This window comes from Xiphophorus maculatus, chromosome 7 (assembly GCF_002775205.1).
Source record: "Xiphophorus maculatus strain JP 163 A chromosome 7, X_maculatus-5.0-male, whole genome shotgun sequence".
NCBI classification, from domain to species: Eukaryota; Metazoa; Chordata; class Actinopteri; order Cyprinodontiformes; family Poeciliidae; genus Xiphophorus; species Xiphophorus maculatus.
Genome location: NC_036449.1, coordinates 11,141,710 through 11,160,703, shown reverse-complemented (window position 1 = coordinate 11,160,703; position 18,994 = coordinate 11,141,710). Strand labels below are relative to the sequence as shown.

At 38.1% G+C, this 18,994-nt stretch overlaps 1 protein-coding gene across 1 annotated transcript in view; it reads left to right on the top strand.

Moving 5' to 3' along the window:
- The window catches only part of cmss1 (cms1 ribosomal small subunit homolog (yeast)), a 34,722-nt gene extending 15,840 nt beyond the window's left edge, over positions 1-18,882 (top strand). Inside the window, exons 2-10 of the mRNA XM_023336803.1 lie at positions 11,457-11,587; positions 14,732-14,803; positions 14,917-15,055; positions 15,148-15,207; positions 15,320-15,422; positions 16,379-16,439; positions 16,519-16,606; positions 16,687-16,775; positions 18,004-18,882. Of these exons, the coding sequence (XP_023192571.1) occupies positions 11,457-11,587; positions 14,732-14,803; positions 14,917-15,055; positions 15,148-15,207; positions 15,320-15,422; positions 16,379-16,439; positions 16,519-16,606; positions 16,687-16,775; positions 18,004-18,087 (827 nt within the window). The 3' untranslated portion in view covers positions 18,088-18,882. The remainder of the gene's footprint in view (positions 1-11,456; positions 11,588-14,731; positions 14,804-14,916; positions 15,056-15,147; positions 15,208-15,319; positions 15,423-16,378; positions 16,440-16,518; positions 16,607-16,686; positions 16,776-18,003) is intronic.
- The last annotated feature ends 112 nt before the right edge of the window (positions 18,883-18,994 follow it).

Genomic DNA, 18,994 nt, shown 5'->3' with positions numbered 1-18,994 from the left:
TGATTTCAAAAACAGCGGTTACCTCATCTCTGGCTTGGTGTGAGAACAGATTTCATTACATTATTACATTACTTTGTGATGGCAGCAGTTACAGAATGTTATTTTTCTTTTTTTTCCCCCAGAATATATAACATGAACTAAAAAATGAGTGAACCGTCCTACTTGAATCTCTTTCTAGAATACTTAGAAAGAAAACAAGACTTGTTTTCTCTTGCTGCCCTCACACTTCTCTCTGTTGCCTTGCATGCTTCGATTTTTAAAACATTTTATTTAGGAACCTGCATGACGAGGTAGCAGGTCACTGAAATGTAATATTTTTAGAATCCACTTCATTGAAATGAACATTTTTGCTGCTGTTACCAAACTGGAAGAACTGGAAAATAAGGAACTATTGATAGTGTCATTTGGCAACAAGAAGGTTGTGTCCCAGTGACCAGTGAGGTTGAACAAAGCCATGCATTAAGTGGTTATTGTGTGACTTCTATGAGTTATGGACTAACTAGTGCTCTTGTCATAACAGTTAGTGTTACTGAAATGAATAGGCCTGTCTGTGCCTAGCATTCATTTGAGCGAGGCTCATTTACTTTCTGCACATTTGCAGCAACAACTATTAGTCTGAAAGAAATGAAATATGGGATTCCAGATTTGCTGGATGCTGGGTGTGTGTGTGTGCGAGACATGTGTGTAATTGAAGCAAATTTCATCAGATAAACAAATGTCTAGCAGCCAACTTTCTGAGTTCATCCAAGAAGGCATCCAGATTCATATTAGCAAAGGATGAGATCATCTTTTTCTTCTCTTCAGCTTTACTGCATTTGTTTAAGCTCCTGGCCAAGAATGCCTGCTGTTTCTTAGCTGTTCATCAAGGTTTTATAACATGTTTTATTTTATTTTGTGGTCTGTTACATGTTTTAGCTGCATCTTAAACTTTCAGAATGAAACAAAAATATGGTTCATACTTTTGAGTTCTCTTCAAATATGTAACCTTTACTTGCATTTATCTAGCCCAAGGAGCAACCCTGAGTTTCTTTAATCAAGGTGAGAACGGACATGTCATGTAGAAACTCTGCAAACTAAAAGCAAGATTTGTGCCACTAGCTCCTACATCAGATATACTCAAAGGAAGGTGTCTGTAAAAGTGAAACACGTGCAACCTTGAGAAGATCGGGAAGTAAAGGCCATTCAAAAGCTTGGATAAGGTTTTGAAGGTGAGGACAGCAGCTGGTGTCAGAGCTTCAAGAGCCACCGTACTCAGACGTATCAAGACAACAAAATATGTCATTAGTCTCTCACCTGGGTTAAAGAGGAGGACTGAATTGTTGCTCGTTTCTTAGATGAAATTAAATGTATAATTTAGGATTCAAGATCCCAGGAGGAAGGATGGGGGCCACAGAATCCTCATTGTTTTTGGTCCTGTGTGAAGTTTCCAGTCAGCAATGACTAGGGGTGCCATGTCATATGTTGCTGTTTCTCAGTGGGGATTAGCAAGCTGAAAGTCAGCCCAGCTGTCGACCAGGAAATTTGAGCACTTCATGCTTTCCTTTGTCGACAAGCTTTATGGAGACTAATTTTAATTTTCAGTAGGACTTGGCTTCTACTCACTTATTGTTGTAGATTGGACAGCAAACCAACTGGACCTAAAGCACATATAGAATCCATAAAGTATTGTAAAGAGGAATCGGGAGATATATCAGACTTAATGAAATTGAGCTGAAAGCCACTATCACTATCAAAGCAAGCTGCTTCCACTTGCTTTTTTAAGACGTAACCTAAGCCTAAGACTGATCACCTCCATATCACACTGCTGTTATAGTCCAATTTTCATAAAAAATGAATTTAGGCTTTTCATTGGTTGCAAGCTAAAATTAATATAAATGACAGAAATGGTCAGAGACCAAGGTTCTTGACGGGTAAAGGTCATCTTGCCCTCTCTAGCTTGGAGGGAAGTTCCTCCCTTAAGTGAAGGAGATAAAGTATCTCAGGGTTTTGTTCATGAGTGAGAATGGAGTGGAGGAGTGGAAGATTGATACACAGATTGGTGCTGCTGCTGCAGTAATGCGGACGATGCAAGGGGTTGTTGTGGTGAAGATACAGCAGAGCCAAAATTTAAGATTCTCAATTTACCGGTCAGTCTACGTTCCTACCCTCACCTACAGTCATGAAGTTTGGGTCATGAACAAGATCCCAGATACAAGCAGCCGAAATTAGCTTCTTCTCTCATGTGTTACTGAGAGTTCCCTTACAGATAAGGCAAGGAGCTCAGTCAACCAGGAGTAGAGACACTACTCTTTCACATTGAAAAGAATCAGATGAGCTGACTAAGGCATCTTTTCTGGATGCCACCTAGAAGCTTGTTTTGGGGGTTGTTTCTGGCATGTCCCTAAGGGAAAATGTCCAGTACCTGCCCAGTAATATGCCTCTCAGCAGACCTGGGAATGCCTCTGACTTCACCTGCAGACCTGGAGGCAGTGACTGGGAAGAGGGAAGTCTAAGCATCTCTGCCGAGACTGCTGCCCCTGCGACCCGGTACCGAATAAGCGGAAGGAGGAAAGTGCATAAAGAAATGAAATTAACAGAAACAAATACTTGAAATGCATCCTGAACCTGATGAGTTTCACTTACTAAAACAACTTTACCTTAATGTTTTAATGTATTAGGATGCATCTGTAGGTTTTTTTTGTTTTGCTTTTTACATAGACAGGAGGTGACAGACATTTTTTAGGTACATTCTTCACCTTTGGGGACTTTGTAAATTAATCAGGAGACAGTTTGGTTTGTTAAAGGAGCTTACATCAATGTTGGTCAGGTTGATAATGGAAATTGACAGAGTACTACTGTAGTTGCATAATTTTCATGGCTTTTTAAGAATTTAAATTGATTCATATATATTTATTTTGCTACCATCAGTTCTACAGGAATCCTTGATAATTATAGGTCCATTTAGAATAGAATACCCTGCAAATGGATTGAAATACAGGCATTTGTGTCACATAACCTTCACTGTATGTTTGATGTGAACATTAAATGACTCCATTATTTTTGAACAAAGTGAAAAATTATTCCATATTGATTCCATGTATTTAGACAAATGTAAGAAGAACCAACTTCTTGTGTTACTTTGTTTTAAATAAAAGCTGTCAAACATTTGAAACTTTATCCCTAAATAGTTTAAACTCAACATTAGTGAATTTCCGTCTTTAGGAGTGTTATGCTGGTTTTGCTTTAGCTACACTAAAACAAGAGCACTAAAATAAACCCGTCCAAAGTATGAGGTAATGTAATACCGTCTGGTAAGTTTATGTTTGACACTTGCAGAGTAATCTTTTGTAATAGCCCTGTTGGGATGCTTGTTTTGTGTGGCCTAAGCATTGTTGGTGGTCTTTCCTTTATTGCATTAACAAGTCTATAAATCAGATTGTAGCCATAATTGTGGAAAGAAACACTGCAAACATTTGGTTGAGAGTATTGTCATGAAACATGGTCCACATGGTTTTGCAATGATGTAAGTTGTTGTTCTGAAGGAGGCTTTTTTTTTTGTCGACCAAGACCCCATTAAAAGCATGCTTAAAATGAATTGGACTTATTGTGCGGCTATATTTAAAGTCCGATGTTTATTCTAACACTTAGTGGTAGAATACACATGCATTACATCATAGGGTTGCATTCACGAATATAACTAAGCTTTATAAGGAGACTTGTGAAAAGTAGAAACCTTTTTGTAGTTTCATATTTTCTCCAAAACACTTTCATTCATAATTTCTTTTAGAATAATAATACATGTTGGATGGCAAAAGACCACACTGATGGCCTGTTTTCAGTGTTAATGAAATGTGTACAAGAAATATGTTAATAAAGATGAACAATTTTACAAATTATGCCATAAAGTCCTTTGTGTTCCAGTTTATGTTTTGCTTAAACCTAAGAAATGTACATTTTTGATCACACCAGAAACAGTGCCCACCTTACATTGGCTTCCCTGTGTTGTCAAGGGTTTTCCTCATGTAATTCTTGTAAAAGCTTAAAAGCTTTGGGTTATTTACACAGCCTTGTATCTCTGATTAGCACCTGCTGTGCAACCTTCTCTAGAGCTCCTATCACACTGTGCCAGCCAGCATTGGCTTTGCTCTAACACGTGGAAGCTGGTGTTCCAATCTAACATAGGGGATTAAACTGCACAGATCAATCTTTCGCAAAGAGAAGGCAATGGAATTTATTTTACATACTTAAACAGGGAGGAATTGGAGAATAATTTTATAAATCGGATGCATACTTCAACTCTTATTGCAATGGAAATCAGTATATCAAAGCAATGGTCTCTGACCATCATACACTAAAATAACTGGCATTAACTGTACAAACATACAGTATATGATCAATACTATCTACGCAACGATAGGAATATTTGAGCCGATATCGATTGCTTTTACTATCCTTTGCAGAAACGCCATCAAGAGTTTGTATTGACTGGTAATTGGTTTCTTCACTGAGGAGGAATTGTAGCTCATACTGTGCAGAATTGTTTCACACATGGGAGGTATTCAAACTTTGAATGGCCATGATTAAGAAAATGCTACAGTATCTCAGTTGGATTGGAAGTCCAGAGTTTGACTAGGCCACTCCAAATCCTTTGTTTCATGTTTTTATGTGAAGTAATGGCATTCAAATCCTGAGTAGAAATTATGTTTCCATTAATTTTGATAAGTTGGCCAGATCTTAAAACTGCAAATCACTGGACCCATCACCACCACATTGATTGCAGATATAACGTTGTTTTTCTGAACTGCTTCAACTTTTACTTCAAATGTGACTGGACACTCACTTTCTAGTAGCCCATGGAATATTTTCTCAAAAGTCTTAGATCGTCAAGAGGTTGTTTTTTTTTTTAGCAAATCTGAGACAAACTTTTGGTTATTACAGCTGATTTTTGAACACAAATGATTTCAGAACCAAGGCCTAAATTATGACTGCACTTCTCTGAGAGCAGAACTGTTGAAAGATTGTGCCTACACTTATTGTCACGTTTATGGTGCAGAAACAATATAGGGACCATTACTTTCCCCTGTTGTTCTGTGTAAACAAAATAATTAGCTTCTCCAGTTTCATTACTGTTTCAGGTTATGTCTGAGCTCAGCAGCTTTAAAAACAGAATTTGAGACTATTTGTCAGAAACAGACCCAATCAGTTGCTTCCTGAAATGACTTGATTGATCCTTTTTATGCCCCTTCGGCATCATTGGCCATCCATTAAAACTAATCAGCCCTATTGATTGCCTATAAAAGATTACTGGGTTCCCCATTTTGTTGTATGTGATTTCTCTCTACAGCCATAGACTTTTATTGATCTATGGGTATTTGAGCTGTAACCTCTTTGGACTGAGTGAGACTTCAGTCGTATAAATGTTTTTCTGACTCTACCATTTGGAACCTCTGTGGTAAAGAAGACACTGAAAGTTAAGGGACTTGTATTGCCTTTAAATAGATTACTGTCATTCTTGTGAGAACACTAGATTAGTGGTCGACCGATAGTTTTTCTTTAGCCAATACCCCACATTATAAAGTGAGTGCTGGCTAATTTTACTTGGCTGGGTTTTTTCCGCTTACTTTCACATGAAACCTGCAGTTAGAGACTGAAATTAGCTAGTTGGAAAAACAGCATCTTAACTCTATTCATGGTGACATTTCAAGTGGCTCATGATTGTTTTCACAACAAGAAAGGCAATTAGCTGCCAGGAATCCCTTTTTTTGTCAATAAATGTATATTTACATGTAAATCTAATATTTGTATGTCTATATTTTTGTATTCAACAATAATTTTAGGAGACTTAGGGTTTGGTTTCATTTGGCGAGTAATTTTGAAAAGTTTCACACTTTCATTTGGTTTGGTTCACTTTTACACTTTCAACAGCGGCTGTTTTGGGGTGCGATGACAGAAAGGTCCCTCGTATTTTCTTCTTTCCTCTCAGATAACAATGTGAGCTTGTTGGGAAATTCTCTGAGATAATTTTAACTTAAACATTGAAGTTGCTAATGTCTCTTTATGGCCTGAACATTCTATGAAAATGACTTGCGCCATACCATTTGATGGCTAATCATTTGTAAAGAACATTATCTATTGATGTGTATCATTCCTAACGGTTTATCTGATATGCTAAACAGCTTTTGATTTGTCTTGTGGGCTAGACAAATTGAATTCAAAGAAATTAGATACAGGAGCAGTGTGTTGAATTTAGCTACATGTGAAAACACATTTGATGGTCTGAGGCACATGAATTCACTTTAACCTTTAATTTATAACTTTGAACTGCACGTCTTCATTACCCCCATAAAATAAATGTGTAAGCTGCCACTCATTAGTAAATCTATTTCTCTTGCAAGTGTATCTGCTGTTAAATGAAACATGTTTAAAGAGTCAGCCTAATCGCCTTGTCTGCACCTTATTCTCATTTAAACATTGGTCTAACACTGCAAAGTGCTTCGCAGCTCAGTGAACACAGAATATCAAAGTCACATGGTTTATATTGTCTATTCAAGCAGCTGGCTTGTACCTGTGGAAGGGGCAAAATTTACTAGAAAAAGGTCAAACATCTGCTTGACTTGATTACATAAACTTAGGATTGGCTTATATAAATAACTTTAACTTAAGATAATCGATTGCCTGACATTTTCATGTCATTGGATGTCCATCCATCCATTTTCTAACACCCTTGTCCCTAGTGGGGTCGGCAGGGGTGCTGGTGCCTATCTCCAGCGAACGTTTCAGGCGAGATCATTGGATGTCATCTTCACAATTTTAATTTCTTTCATAATAGATATTTATATTATTCTAAGATGAATTGATTGAAATGACCATCAATAATCCAAATGGGAATTTAAAAAGCCTTACCTACTGTTTTACTCCCTTTTTGTGTTTGTCAAGCAGGAAGTGGAAACTGTATCATGGTACGAAGTTCTCTTCACCTCAGACGTAACGTTCTGCTTCCAGTTATCCTCACTTCTTTGGTCTTTGACAGTTTCTCCAAAATCTGTTCACAGTGAGAGTGAGAGAGTGGGAGGAATCATTTCCTTGGCCCACCAATAAAGGGTGTGGTCTTTAAGGATGAAGAAGAGGAGCATGATGAGTGGATTATTGTATCAGGCAAATGTCTCTATAAAGAAACAATATACCATTATGTGAAAAATTAAGATACCCCGATGCAAATTTTGTTTTGTATTTATTACACTTAAGAAAATGTACATTTTACTCATTAAACGAAAGATATGAATAAAAATGTGTTTCCTAACAGGAAAAAGTTAGGACACCTAGTAACTAGCTTTCCCCTTTTGGTTTAAATGAAGGTCAATAGAAATCCAAAAGCCACAACAGTAAAAAGCCACAACGTTTTGCTAAAACAGAAGTTATGAAAAACTTGTTAGCACAACTTAAAAGTACATAACTTCAGTGAGATGCTTCTTGAAGTCATCTACTAGTCTCTGAGGAGGTTGAGTCCATTTCTCACTTAAAGCTGTGAAATGTTTGAGGGCCTTTTCATATTCAGCTCATTTTAGATCACCCACAGCATCTCTGTGAGATGGAGATCTGGATTTTGACTGTTTTCAGTGAGTCTGGTGGATTTATTGGTAGAGTTGAGGACAACTCATATGCCTTAAGATCATTATTCCAGATCTTCTTGACTTGTAGATTGTAGATTTTCTGTAGGAAAATTATAGTCTGGTTATGTTTTTCTAAAAGCAAAGTTTTTTTCTTTGCAGAACAACCCGTAGGTATGTAATGACATTGTAAGCTTTTTGGTGACTTCTTTTAGCAGCTTGCAGTCTGCTTTCATTGTAAACGTACGTGAAAAGTCAGACCTGGACATGATGGTAGCTATTAATATATTCCACTGTTAGACTATTTTAAAGGTTTTGAGACCTCTTTAAATGCTTTACCATACTCATAAACTGCTCTAGTGTTTCTGGAGGCCTCAGGTAGCCCTTTTTATCCTCCCATGGTGTAGATTTTCATTTCAACAGTTAAGAGCACATCAGATTAAATGTCTGAGGCTTATACACAGAAAACCTTCAAAAATACTGAGTAACCACTTTCTCATTATGTAGTCACAATGTGATTCAGCTTTGGGTAATGTTTGCCAGTAAATGAGAATAAATGTGGGGATGTTTGGAATTATTTATACTTAAATATCCAAATGTCCAGTTACATTAAGGACTGGATGGACATCTTATTGGATGTGCCAATTTTTATCATACAAGTGCAAAGAAAAACTAATTCTTATATCTACAAGACTATACTAGTCTTAGTTATGTTACTGAAATTGTACCAAATAAGTGAAAAAAAACCTGAGAGGAAGGAAGAAATAAAAACCACTGTTGCAAAATAGATTAGGAGACGGTGGATCAAAAGAACAAGCTGGAAAATTTGCATCTGATGTTGGTTTGTAGAGTGCCTTTTTCCTCAGGATGTTCTTGACCTGAAGCAGTGATCTGCTGTTGCAGATCAGTGATATGCTCAATTTGCTGAACCACATTCCACACATCCTGATCTAGCTGCATGCATCATCTTTCCTATGCATTTAGACTTAAAAGAGCCTGACATCAAAAGCATATGTGACATATAGGACTTCAAAGATGGGTGATAAATATATCCTCTTCTCAGATAGTTCAAATAAAACCCACTCCCCAGCAGTGAGGGCACTAACCCAGAGACAGTCAGACTATTGTATGAATCAGAACAAATGTTGCATAAACCACATAGGACTTTTATTTCCCTTTTTGTATTCACAGGAACCTTGTATTCCACTTTCTTAAAGTCTGATTATGATACTGCAACCCTGCATGCCCAGGCCCTTTACTTCAAGGTTTTTCCACACAGGTTATGGCACATGTGGGTGCTTCCCATAGATATTCGTGCTTGGAAAAGGGTTTTCAAAAGTATATTTCAGCTACAGTTCTACTGTACTCTTCCTAACCTTCCTGGAAAAGTTAGCTGTAGACTGTTGGAAAGGAGCCCCGAAAGCAAATATTGAACTTCACATTCAGAAGTAACAATATGGCGATTGTCTTAGCCGCCATCAAACAAAAAGTCAGAGCTCAGGGGGGATAACCCCTGAGGTGCTGATTTGGGCCATAAGAGTTTGGTTGTTCAGTTCACGTCTGTTGTAGATCTGGAGAAAGCTTATGGCCGATTCTCAAGGTATTTTGATTGTTGGATTATGCAGGGGTTCGAAGTTGCAGAGTCATTTTAAGGTCAATCTTGTCCTGTTATGAGCAAAGCAAGAGCTTTGTTCACATTTTTGGCACAAGTTGAGCTTGTCCTCAATACAGGTTGGTGTCCAATGAGAGCTTTCACTAATCCTCTTTATGATATTCATGAACAGAATTTGAAAGTTTAGGCTATGTTCACCCAGTAGCTCTTGATCGTGAAATCCAAATTTTCTGCTGAAATAGAATTTCTTTTGCATGGTCGTTCAAACCTCAATGAAACATCTGTGTGAACGGTTTAAGCCCCCAAAGTTAACTGCCTGAGCAGAAGAAGAACATTGATGTCATACCATAGCGCACTGTCTACAGAAGTAATAATGGATGGAGCCTTTTATGGATTGATTTTTAAGTTTATTCAGCAATGGGAACTGACAAGGTTGTCACAAGATCATAACAACACGAAGGAAGCTAATAAAAAGAAAGCACAATTAATAGAAATGGCCTTTAGTGGAGCATTGAGTGCAACTTCTGTAGAGAAGTCTGTTTGAATGTACAGTCAGAGCCAGGAGTGGTGGGATTGTGATGCAAAGCACTTCACTGACACAGACTTCTTTCATAATTTCATAATATAATTTTCAGCTATTGCTTGATTTACTGTATCTGTCTTTTTCTGGTGCAGAATTATGAAGCATTTCTGACATCACATGAAAACTGGATAAAATCCAACATGGCCGTTCAAGCTGTAGACACTTTGAAAACAATCAGATGCGTATCCGATTTAGTACCATGGGGTGAAAATATCTAAACTGAGACATTCAGACTGTGGTGAAAAAGTCAGATATAGGTTGCATTTATGCAACAACAAACAAAGAAGCGGATTTGGTTCGTATTTGCCTGCTATCTGAATGTAGCGGTTTTCAGATCTCCTCTTTGCTTTTTGCAGATGATGTGGTTCTATTGGTTTCTTTAAGCCATCAGTTCATAGCCGAGTGTTAGTCAGTCAGCATGAGAGTCACTTCCTCTTAGTCACTGGTCTGTCTACATTCAAGCCTTGACCTTTTGTCATACGAAGTGGATGATGATGGAAACGGTGAGACCCCAGATGGAAGTAGCTGGTATTTGCTTCCCGTAAAGAGCCACTGCTTTCTGCATCAGAACAAGTCAGCTGAGGTGGTTCAGGTATCTGATGATGATATCTTCTTGAAGTCTCTCTTGCAAGATTTTTGTGGGCACAAGTCACTGAAAGGAGACTTTAGGAAACACTAAAGAGACTACAAATCCCTTCTGGCCTGGGAATATCTTTTAATCCCTCAGGATGAGGGAACAGGGGGATATCTGCGATTCCCTCAGCAAATTGCTAAAAAGGACATGACTGGGTGTCATGTTTTCTGACCATTATTTATACTGATAATGGTCAGCAGCTATAGAAAAGTACATCTGTACATTGTTCCAGTGATTGTTTTCCAAAAGAGGCTATAAAACTAATTTGGTTTGCCTGAAAAGGGCAAAAGGTGGTTCAAAATAAAATTCTACTGTCAACATCATTTGGATCATGTTTTTTTGAAAAGTCCTAAATTTTAAATAGTGATCATCATATTGAAACTTCAGCTGGTGATGTTTTTTGTTACTTTTATTTAGGTTGTGGGGGGAAACATAAGTAAAGGAACAATAAAGGATATTTTCTTTCCTTGATTGGAAAAACTACCAGTAAAACAAGCTGCCACCCAGAAAGGTCTCTTTAGTATAACCAGAAAAAAAATGAAGTTTTCATTTTTAAGGTTTTGTTTTTAAACACTGTTGACCAATTGTGCACTTATTCTAAAAGGTGTAAGCATAACCTCATAGCATTAGACTAGAAGTATGCAGTGAGAACGGGTAGCAACAGGGAGGCTAAATATAACCAGATGCTTGGTTGGAGATTTGCTACACAGTTTTATATATAGACCTGAGGTAATATTTGATTATTTCTGACTTTATAGAGCACAGGAGAACATTAATAAATAACTAGAGCTCTCTGTGATCTATTGTGTGGATGTTGGATAATTGTTTCAGGGATCATGTTCCATTCTTTCAGTGTTGGTTTAACCCCTGAACAGAGAATAAACAAATTCATTAATTCATCCACCACATAATTTACTTAAATTCCATCAACAGTTTCTCCTCCCGCTGCTGACCCAGATATGAGTGCACACTATTTCTTGTGCAGGTTTTAATGAAAAACTTCTTCCAGCTTTTATTATACTTTTCTTTTTTTTTTTACAGATGCAGTTGAGGCAGATGAAGAGTCAGAGCAGGAGAAGGAGCCAGCAGAAAAGGCAAAGACAAAACCAGAGAAGAGGAAAATGGTGACAGAGAAAAGCCCTAAAGCCAAGAAGAAGAAAAATAATGATCAGGTTGTACCCTTTGTGTGTCAATACCACCCATTCTGTTTTTTCATCATAGGAGCAAATTTGTAAAATAAATGTACAAATTAAAAGGAAAAAAAAGACAATTATTTGTGTGCAGCCAGAATATCAACCAGGATATTTAATTACCTTTTTTTTTGTCTTTTCTTTTACGAGGATGGTTCACGGATAAATAAATTGCAGGCATGTTCTCTGCAGGCAGCTATGTCAGCATGACTGCTTTTGATTAAGTTTTTAATTGACACATTTTCTTATGAAAAATAAGTACTACATAGTGCAACCTGAGTCAGATCTGCTCCAGTAAACACTGACAGTGCAGACCAGAAATCTTTAATGTTAATGTGAGTTTTATAATTTTGTGCTAATAAAATTCTCTGTGTTTCAGAACAAAACATCAACATGCTCATATATTAAATTAGTTGGAGGTGGGGGCGGGGGGTTCTCAGTGATGATTTGTTTTGTATTTGTTTCAACTCAAAAATAATTGGGTAGCATAACAGCAGAGGAAAAAAATGCAATGACTGATTTTCAGCCCTCTGGTGGTAAATAAGATCAGTTTCACATGTAAGACTGCCCAAAATTAAGAAAATCTGGGCCAATTCATTGGTGCAGTCCTAATAATTATCAAATATTTCACTCTGGAAAAGCACAACTGGAAGAGAAATACCTTAAAACAATTACAGCTATATACTGTATTACTGCTATGTTACAGCTAATGAAGGCTTAATCCAAATGCGTGCCACACTTTACAGATTTGTTCAAATTTAGCAAAAGATTTTCCATTTTCTTGGCACTTGGTAGCTAATAATTTTTGTGTTGCTTTAATCTTCAATCTTTGTGTTGCTCTGTAAAATCCTCCCTAAAATCATTGCAGTTTTTCTGCCGACTTGACAAAATACAGAAAAGTTAAATGAGTATATATATATATATATATATAAGCATAATTTCTAGGCTTTTTGGCTGCAGAATAAATCAACATACACTGCTCAAAATAATTAGAGGAACACTAAAATAACATATCCTAGAGCCCAGTAAATAAAATATTTCAGTCGAAAATCTTTATTCATTGCATAGTGGAACACGTTGAGAACAAAATAAACGCAAACAATGTAAATCAAAAGTATCATCCCATGCTGGTCTGGATTTAGAATTGCTCAAAAGTGGAAAAAATCACATCACCGACTGATCCAGCTCCAGTGGAAATTTCTTAAGACTAGTCAAAATGAGGCTCAGTAGCAGAGGTTGCATTAACGGAATATTTTCCGTATTTGACCGGTTATTTTTTTAAACAACGGAAAAATTTGAAGCCCTTCGGTCATTTGACAGGTTTTAATTTACACTCTGGACTGGTGCAGACATTATAGACTTTACGCAAAGAGTTCATCGCAGAGGCAACTAAAACCAATCAATAATAAAATCCTTTCTGAATGTCATCTCATGAACACTAAACTAAATGGGTCTTTCTGACCGGGAGCTGACAGTGTGTTGAAGAATTTTAAACCGGACGCTTTGGAGCGCATCTAGTTAGGAAGCGTGTTCCAAACTTTGGTTGAAATGGTGTGTTTAATTCCAGTCTCCATTACATACAGAACAGAGGAAACTAAAGAGAATGCAACGTTGAGCTAATCCATTTATAGTCTAAACAGAGGAGCCGGTAGTTTATCTTGAGGAAATAAATAAAGATTCAGAAATTAATTAGACCGTAACTTGTGCAGTCTGCTGCACAACCAATGCGGACGCAGCTCTGCCGCTTCTAAGAATTGAACTTAGCTCACCCTGTAGTTTTAACAAATGGAGCTGGAAGACATTACCCTCTCGGACCAGAAGGGGAGCAGCGTTCAGAAGCACGGCAGACGTAACATCTCTCCGTTTCGGGGAAGCAAAATCACGCAAAAAAAATACTCGTAAAAGCACACGCACGGACCGCGCACAGGGTAAAAATCTCTTGAGTTCAATTGATGGGTTTGGATTAGACAGATCCAACTGACTGATGAACTAGAGCAGATGTCTCTGCAGACCAGGAGGAATTTGTGAGGCTGTGCGTTCAGACCCCAGCGGGTGAAGTGCTGGTAATCCAAGTGGAGCCATTTAATTTCATTTATTATAAGTTATTGGGGCCACAGTCATGGTTTTTGTCACGGAGAAAAAGTTAGATGCGTTCATCTGCTTTATGTGATGGGATCTGGATTCACGGTTCAACTCGGTGAATATCAACTAAACCACATAAAAATGCGACTAAATAGCCGATGTTAATGCAATTATAATTTGACGGGTAAAAATAGTACATGACCAATTTTTTTTATTTTTTAATTTTTTATGCTGTCGGTCAAAATGACGGCGAACAAAAAAGTCTAGCAAGACCTCTGCTCAGTAGTTGTGGGGGGTGTGGGGGTGTGTGGGTGGGGGCGTGTGTGTGTGTGTGTGTCTGACAATGTGGCCCCCACCCTCCTGAGGCAGCAGATGTTCTCCTGAGCGATCTCCTCTCAGACCTGGATTAAGGCATCAGTTCTTTCCTGGACAGTCTGTGGTGCAATGTGGCGTTGGTGGAAGGAACAGGACACGATGTCCCAGATGCGCTCGTATTTTATTCAAATTTGGGGAACAGGCAGGCCACTCCATAGCATCAGTGCCTTCATCCTGCCGGAGCTCTTAAGCCACACGATGCATCACAGGAAACACAGGCCCCACTGGCCGTTCTCCTACCTCCGGCATCCTCTGGACACTGTGCTGACAGACACACCAAATCTTCTTGCCACAACTCGCATTGATGTGCCATCTTGGATGAGTTGCACTACCCAAGCAACTTCTGTGGGTTGTAAAAAGTGACCAAAACATCAGCAAGAAAGGATGAGAACAGAGAAATTGTCTCAATAGGGCTGGGCTATATGGACTTAGAGGTTTAGCATGACATTTTGTGGTACTATTGTAATAAGTGACAATAAAATTTGTCACTTCTTTTTTAGTTAACGGTATGACACTGACTTCATGACACAACCATTGTTGTGACAAATGTAGCCCCACAAGCACAAATACTGGTCTTGTTGTGTCTTCGTAAATGACATTATCAATTTCATTAATGTCGTATGTAATTATTTAGTCTAACAGATGATTTTTTATGTATTGGTTTTACAGAAAGGGTGTATAACTCCTCAAAAGAAAGAAATAGAAGATCAGCAGTCAACTAAACCCCAAAAGAAGAGAAAGGCGAGTCTGGCGACACCTGCTGTTGTAGTGGAGAACTGCTGTTGCACACACTGCTGCTCTGGGCAGTGACAGTCTTTGTGTGGGAATATTAGTTGAATATGTTTCGTTTTCAGAGAAAAAAGAAAACTATCACAGACGTTTTGGCCACCTCGGAGCCAAAGCCGGGCAATGCAGCTGACCTGCAGGACCTGATTACTCGGTACTACTCAGACAAGCGCTCCGTGATCGAACTGGAAGAGCTCAAACTGCAGAGTGAGTCTCAGCCATTTCCCTTTCACCGTTCATCTTCAGTCGATATCTGCTGACCCACCGAGTCACTGAGGTTGCCTCGTGTCATTCCACAGACTCCTGCTTTCTATCCAGTAATGACTTGACACACACACTCTCCTCTTATCTGAAACAAGGTGAGCCAGGTTCTGATCTTTGATGAATTTCCTTTTTTTTTGTTTGTCGTTAGATGTTGACAACCAGACTCATGTTTGACTTCGATTGCTTTTTTTGTTTTCTTATTTTCAGTTTGTCCCAAGTGGGCAAAGATCCAAAAGCAGCATTCAGAAAAGAGTTCAGTGGTTATACTGATTGTCTGCAGCTCTGCGCTTCGAACTATAGAACTCCTCAAGTAAGTAAACGTGAGGTTAGACAGTCAGAAATTATACATACAGTGTCTTGCAAAAATATTCATCTCAAATAATTTTCTGCTCTTTATCAAACCTGATGGGCTTTAATAGAAAAACTGCTTTTATGCTGAGGTTAATTTACACAAAGGTTAACTTATATTTACAAATGAAGTGCATGTAGAAGCATTAGGTTGCCCAGGATTTTATTGAGGGGTATCACGTTTACAGTAGCTGAATACGTCATATACTCTAAGGGCGTTTTTACACCGAGTAGACTCGGTTTGACTGGGGACCAGAATTGCAATATTTGTTACATTTTCAGCTGATGTCAAACAATCCAAACTTCGGTAATTAAAAAACTTGTTCACCCTCTTGCCTGCGGTGGCGCTGCACCAAGAATGATTGAAGGAACCAACATGAGAACTTCTGAAGAAGACATGAGCAACTTCTTCATGAAATGTAAACAAAAATGGAGCGGTGAAAGATTTTAGTGGTTGTAGGATTTCTCTTTCGTCTTAGGTAAAAGACAACGAGCCATTTCTCCCACTGGCACTAGACTCGCATGTTTATTTTGGTTGTATTTACCCAGAATTCCTTGCGCTACAGTCCGCTAAAGCTTCTTTTGGAGCAGTCTCCAGGCTGTTTCGCATTCACATATCCATTCAATCTGAGCCAGAGTTCACTTTAGTCGAAATGAGACCTAGGTTTTCAGGCAGAGACCAGGATTTGCATTTTTCGTCCGCATCAGAATTCAATTACACTTTCACACCTCCCTAAACAAACTGGACTTTTTGACAACTGAACTAGAGTTTGATTGAAGTGGATTAAACAGGGCTGGTGTGAATGCACCATTAGGTTTGTGGTTATAAGGTGACAAATGTCAGAGTTAGACAAGTATGAATATTTTTGCAAGATGCTTTATGTTTGAATTCTAATCTTGTGACTGTTTCGATTGCAGGCAGCTGACTGCTTTCAAGGGCGAAGCCAGAGCAGTGAAGCTTTTTGCTAAGCACATCAAGGTATTCATTCAGACATATTGGAAGAACGCGGGTTGTCAGTCATAAAGGGGACAGTTGGCATTATGTTTTCTCTGGGTAGATAGAGGAGCAGGTCAAGCTGCTGCAGAAAGGCATCACACACATCGGAGTGGGAACACCAGGCAGGATCAGCGCTCTCATTGACAAAGGTTTGTGTGGACATAATGGTTTGTTGAAAACCACCTCGGACATCCTGAAGCTGTTTCAGTCTCATCTTCTTTTTCTCCAGAGGGTTTGAGCCTGCAGGCTTTGAGGTACCTGGTTGTTGACTGGAACTGGAGGGACCAGAAGCTCAGGCGGATGGTGGACATTCCTGAGGTGAGCTACTGCCCCCTGCTGGATTGAAACGATAAACAACAAGTTTTAACAGAGTTGATATTTGGATGGAATTTTAGATCAATATTGGGTCAAAAATGGGATTTTGATTATTGATAGCCTTTGAGTCAGGACTCTTTTCTTTTCAGAAGGCAGGAGAAGCAGCGATCTCAGTATTTCCAAACATTTTTTTCCAGGACATTCTCCTACTTCTGCCTAGAAAGAAGCCACAGTCCTCCCCAGCAAGTTAATGTTTATTTATCAAAACATACATCCCTGACATTTTTATCAGATTTTATTGAACAAAAAAAAATAACACATTGAACAAAGTGATGTTGGTTGATGTGTTTACAGACTGAACAAAGTGGGAGTTTTCAAATTGGATGCCTTTAATGACCGAGAAAATGTGAGAAAGCAAGTTGAGAAACATTTACCTCGACATTTCAACATTTGCCACTCACTTTTGTGAAGATGGAGAGGTTTTTTGATAGCATTTTAGGTCTGCATCTCATTTAATGCTGCATGCTGGTTTATTAGTTGAAATTCAGATTTTCTTTTGTCCTTTATCACCATGGGCCCATTATTAGTGTCAAATTACACCAAAAAGACTAGAGTGGTCAAATGACTGGAGTTTCTTAGAGAATAGTAGCATAATTTCAGGCCTTTTCCACCACTAGTTGCTGCTCACTGCCAGACAGCTGACTGAAAGAAGGCCACTACCAGCTTGGGTTGGCATCAGATGGAAGAAAACACAATCTGGTTGTGGAAACTAAAGAAGAACTCAGTCTTTTTAAAGTAACTCAGTTGGAAACGTAAAAGCTGATATGCTACACCAGCAGATAGCCTGACTAATTAACTGCTTTTAACTTATATTGGATTATTTGTCTGTCAATGTTATATTCAAAAGAGAAGGACAACAAAATCTAATATATTTTGTACAGAAAGAACTTTAAAAACTCAGAGTAAATGTATTAGTTCATTTTATACTTTGAAGTAGTTACAAATAATAAATAAATGTAACAGAGGTAGGAATAAAAAATCTAAATATATTTTTACTGTAAATGTCTATATTTTGTCTCAGACTAGCTTTTTTTTTGTACCATAAAAAGCTGATGCTGGTCAATTAAAACCTGTGATAATTACAATATGTCTTTTATTTTAGAGAAGTATTGTTTCAGAGTGCTGTCCAGATTGGCGGTTGAACGTTTTGCATCATGTTTGTCCTTTTTAGATCAAACTGGACTTCTTGAAGCTGCTGGAGAACGAAGTCCTGGCTGCTTGTAAAGAAGACAAAGTCAAAATTGGACTATTTTAATTGAACATCTATGTGATCTTATTGTTTTAAATGATCACTGAGGGGCCTCACACTGTTTGTTTCCTACTGTGTTTATGTCTGCTTCTCATTTATTCTATTTTTGTTAGACCAGAGTTTCTACAAAGTCTTGAGAAGTTTAGGAAAGTATAAAATATCTCGTCGTTTTCTAGGTCTGGGTTAGTATGGAAAAATGTTTGGGTGTCCAGATTTTATTCCCCATTTAGTCCCCGTCTAAAACGTTACAGCCCGAGTTTGCCTCTCAACCACTTTAAATCAGACTTTTAAGCTGGACCTGGAGTTTGGTGTAATTGCTGTACAAAACTTTGATACTGCTGTTTTCACATTTCTACAAATAGAAGTAAGCATATCACAGAATCTGTATTTACTAAAATCAAGCAAATGGAAGACGACTTCAGAGTGATGTTTCATGAAAATCTAACTTCTATAAAAACAGTTAAAGGCACATTCCTTGTACTTTGACTATAATAGCTCAAAAGCTTCATAAAAATGCAGAAGTATAAAAAGAACTATGACATTGTGGAGTGGAAAGGATATAGGAGCCGTTTGTGTAAAATGCATGTCAAAGTGTGATGCGTGGAATAAACTAGCTCAATATAAAACCTCCAAACTGTTGTCTGTGCTTACAGGAAGTCCCTCTTGAAAATGTAAGGTCACTGGATTACGCCAAACAGGAAATCATTTATCATAGCAACTTTAGAGTAATTAAATTCTTCTTTTTTTTTATCAGCGAATAAGAGGCAAAACTCTTGTATGGTTACAGTCGGATAAAACAGGAACTTGTTTCAGGAAAAAAGTACTTTAGAGGTAGTTGAACAATGAGACAAAGGTAACAGAAAAAGGTAGTTGGGCAAGAGATTGTGGTTAATAAATGACAGGTTGCAACTGA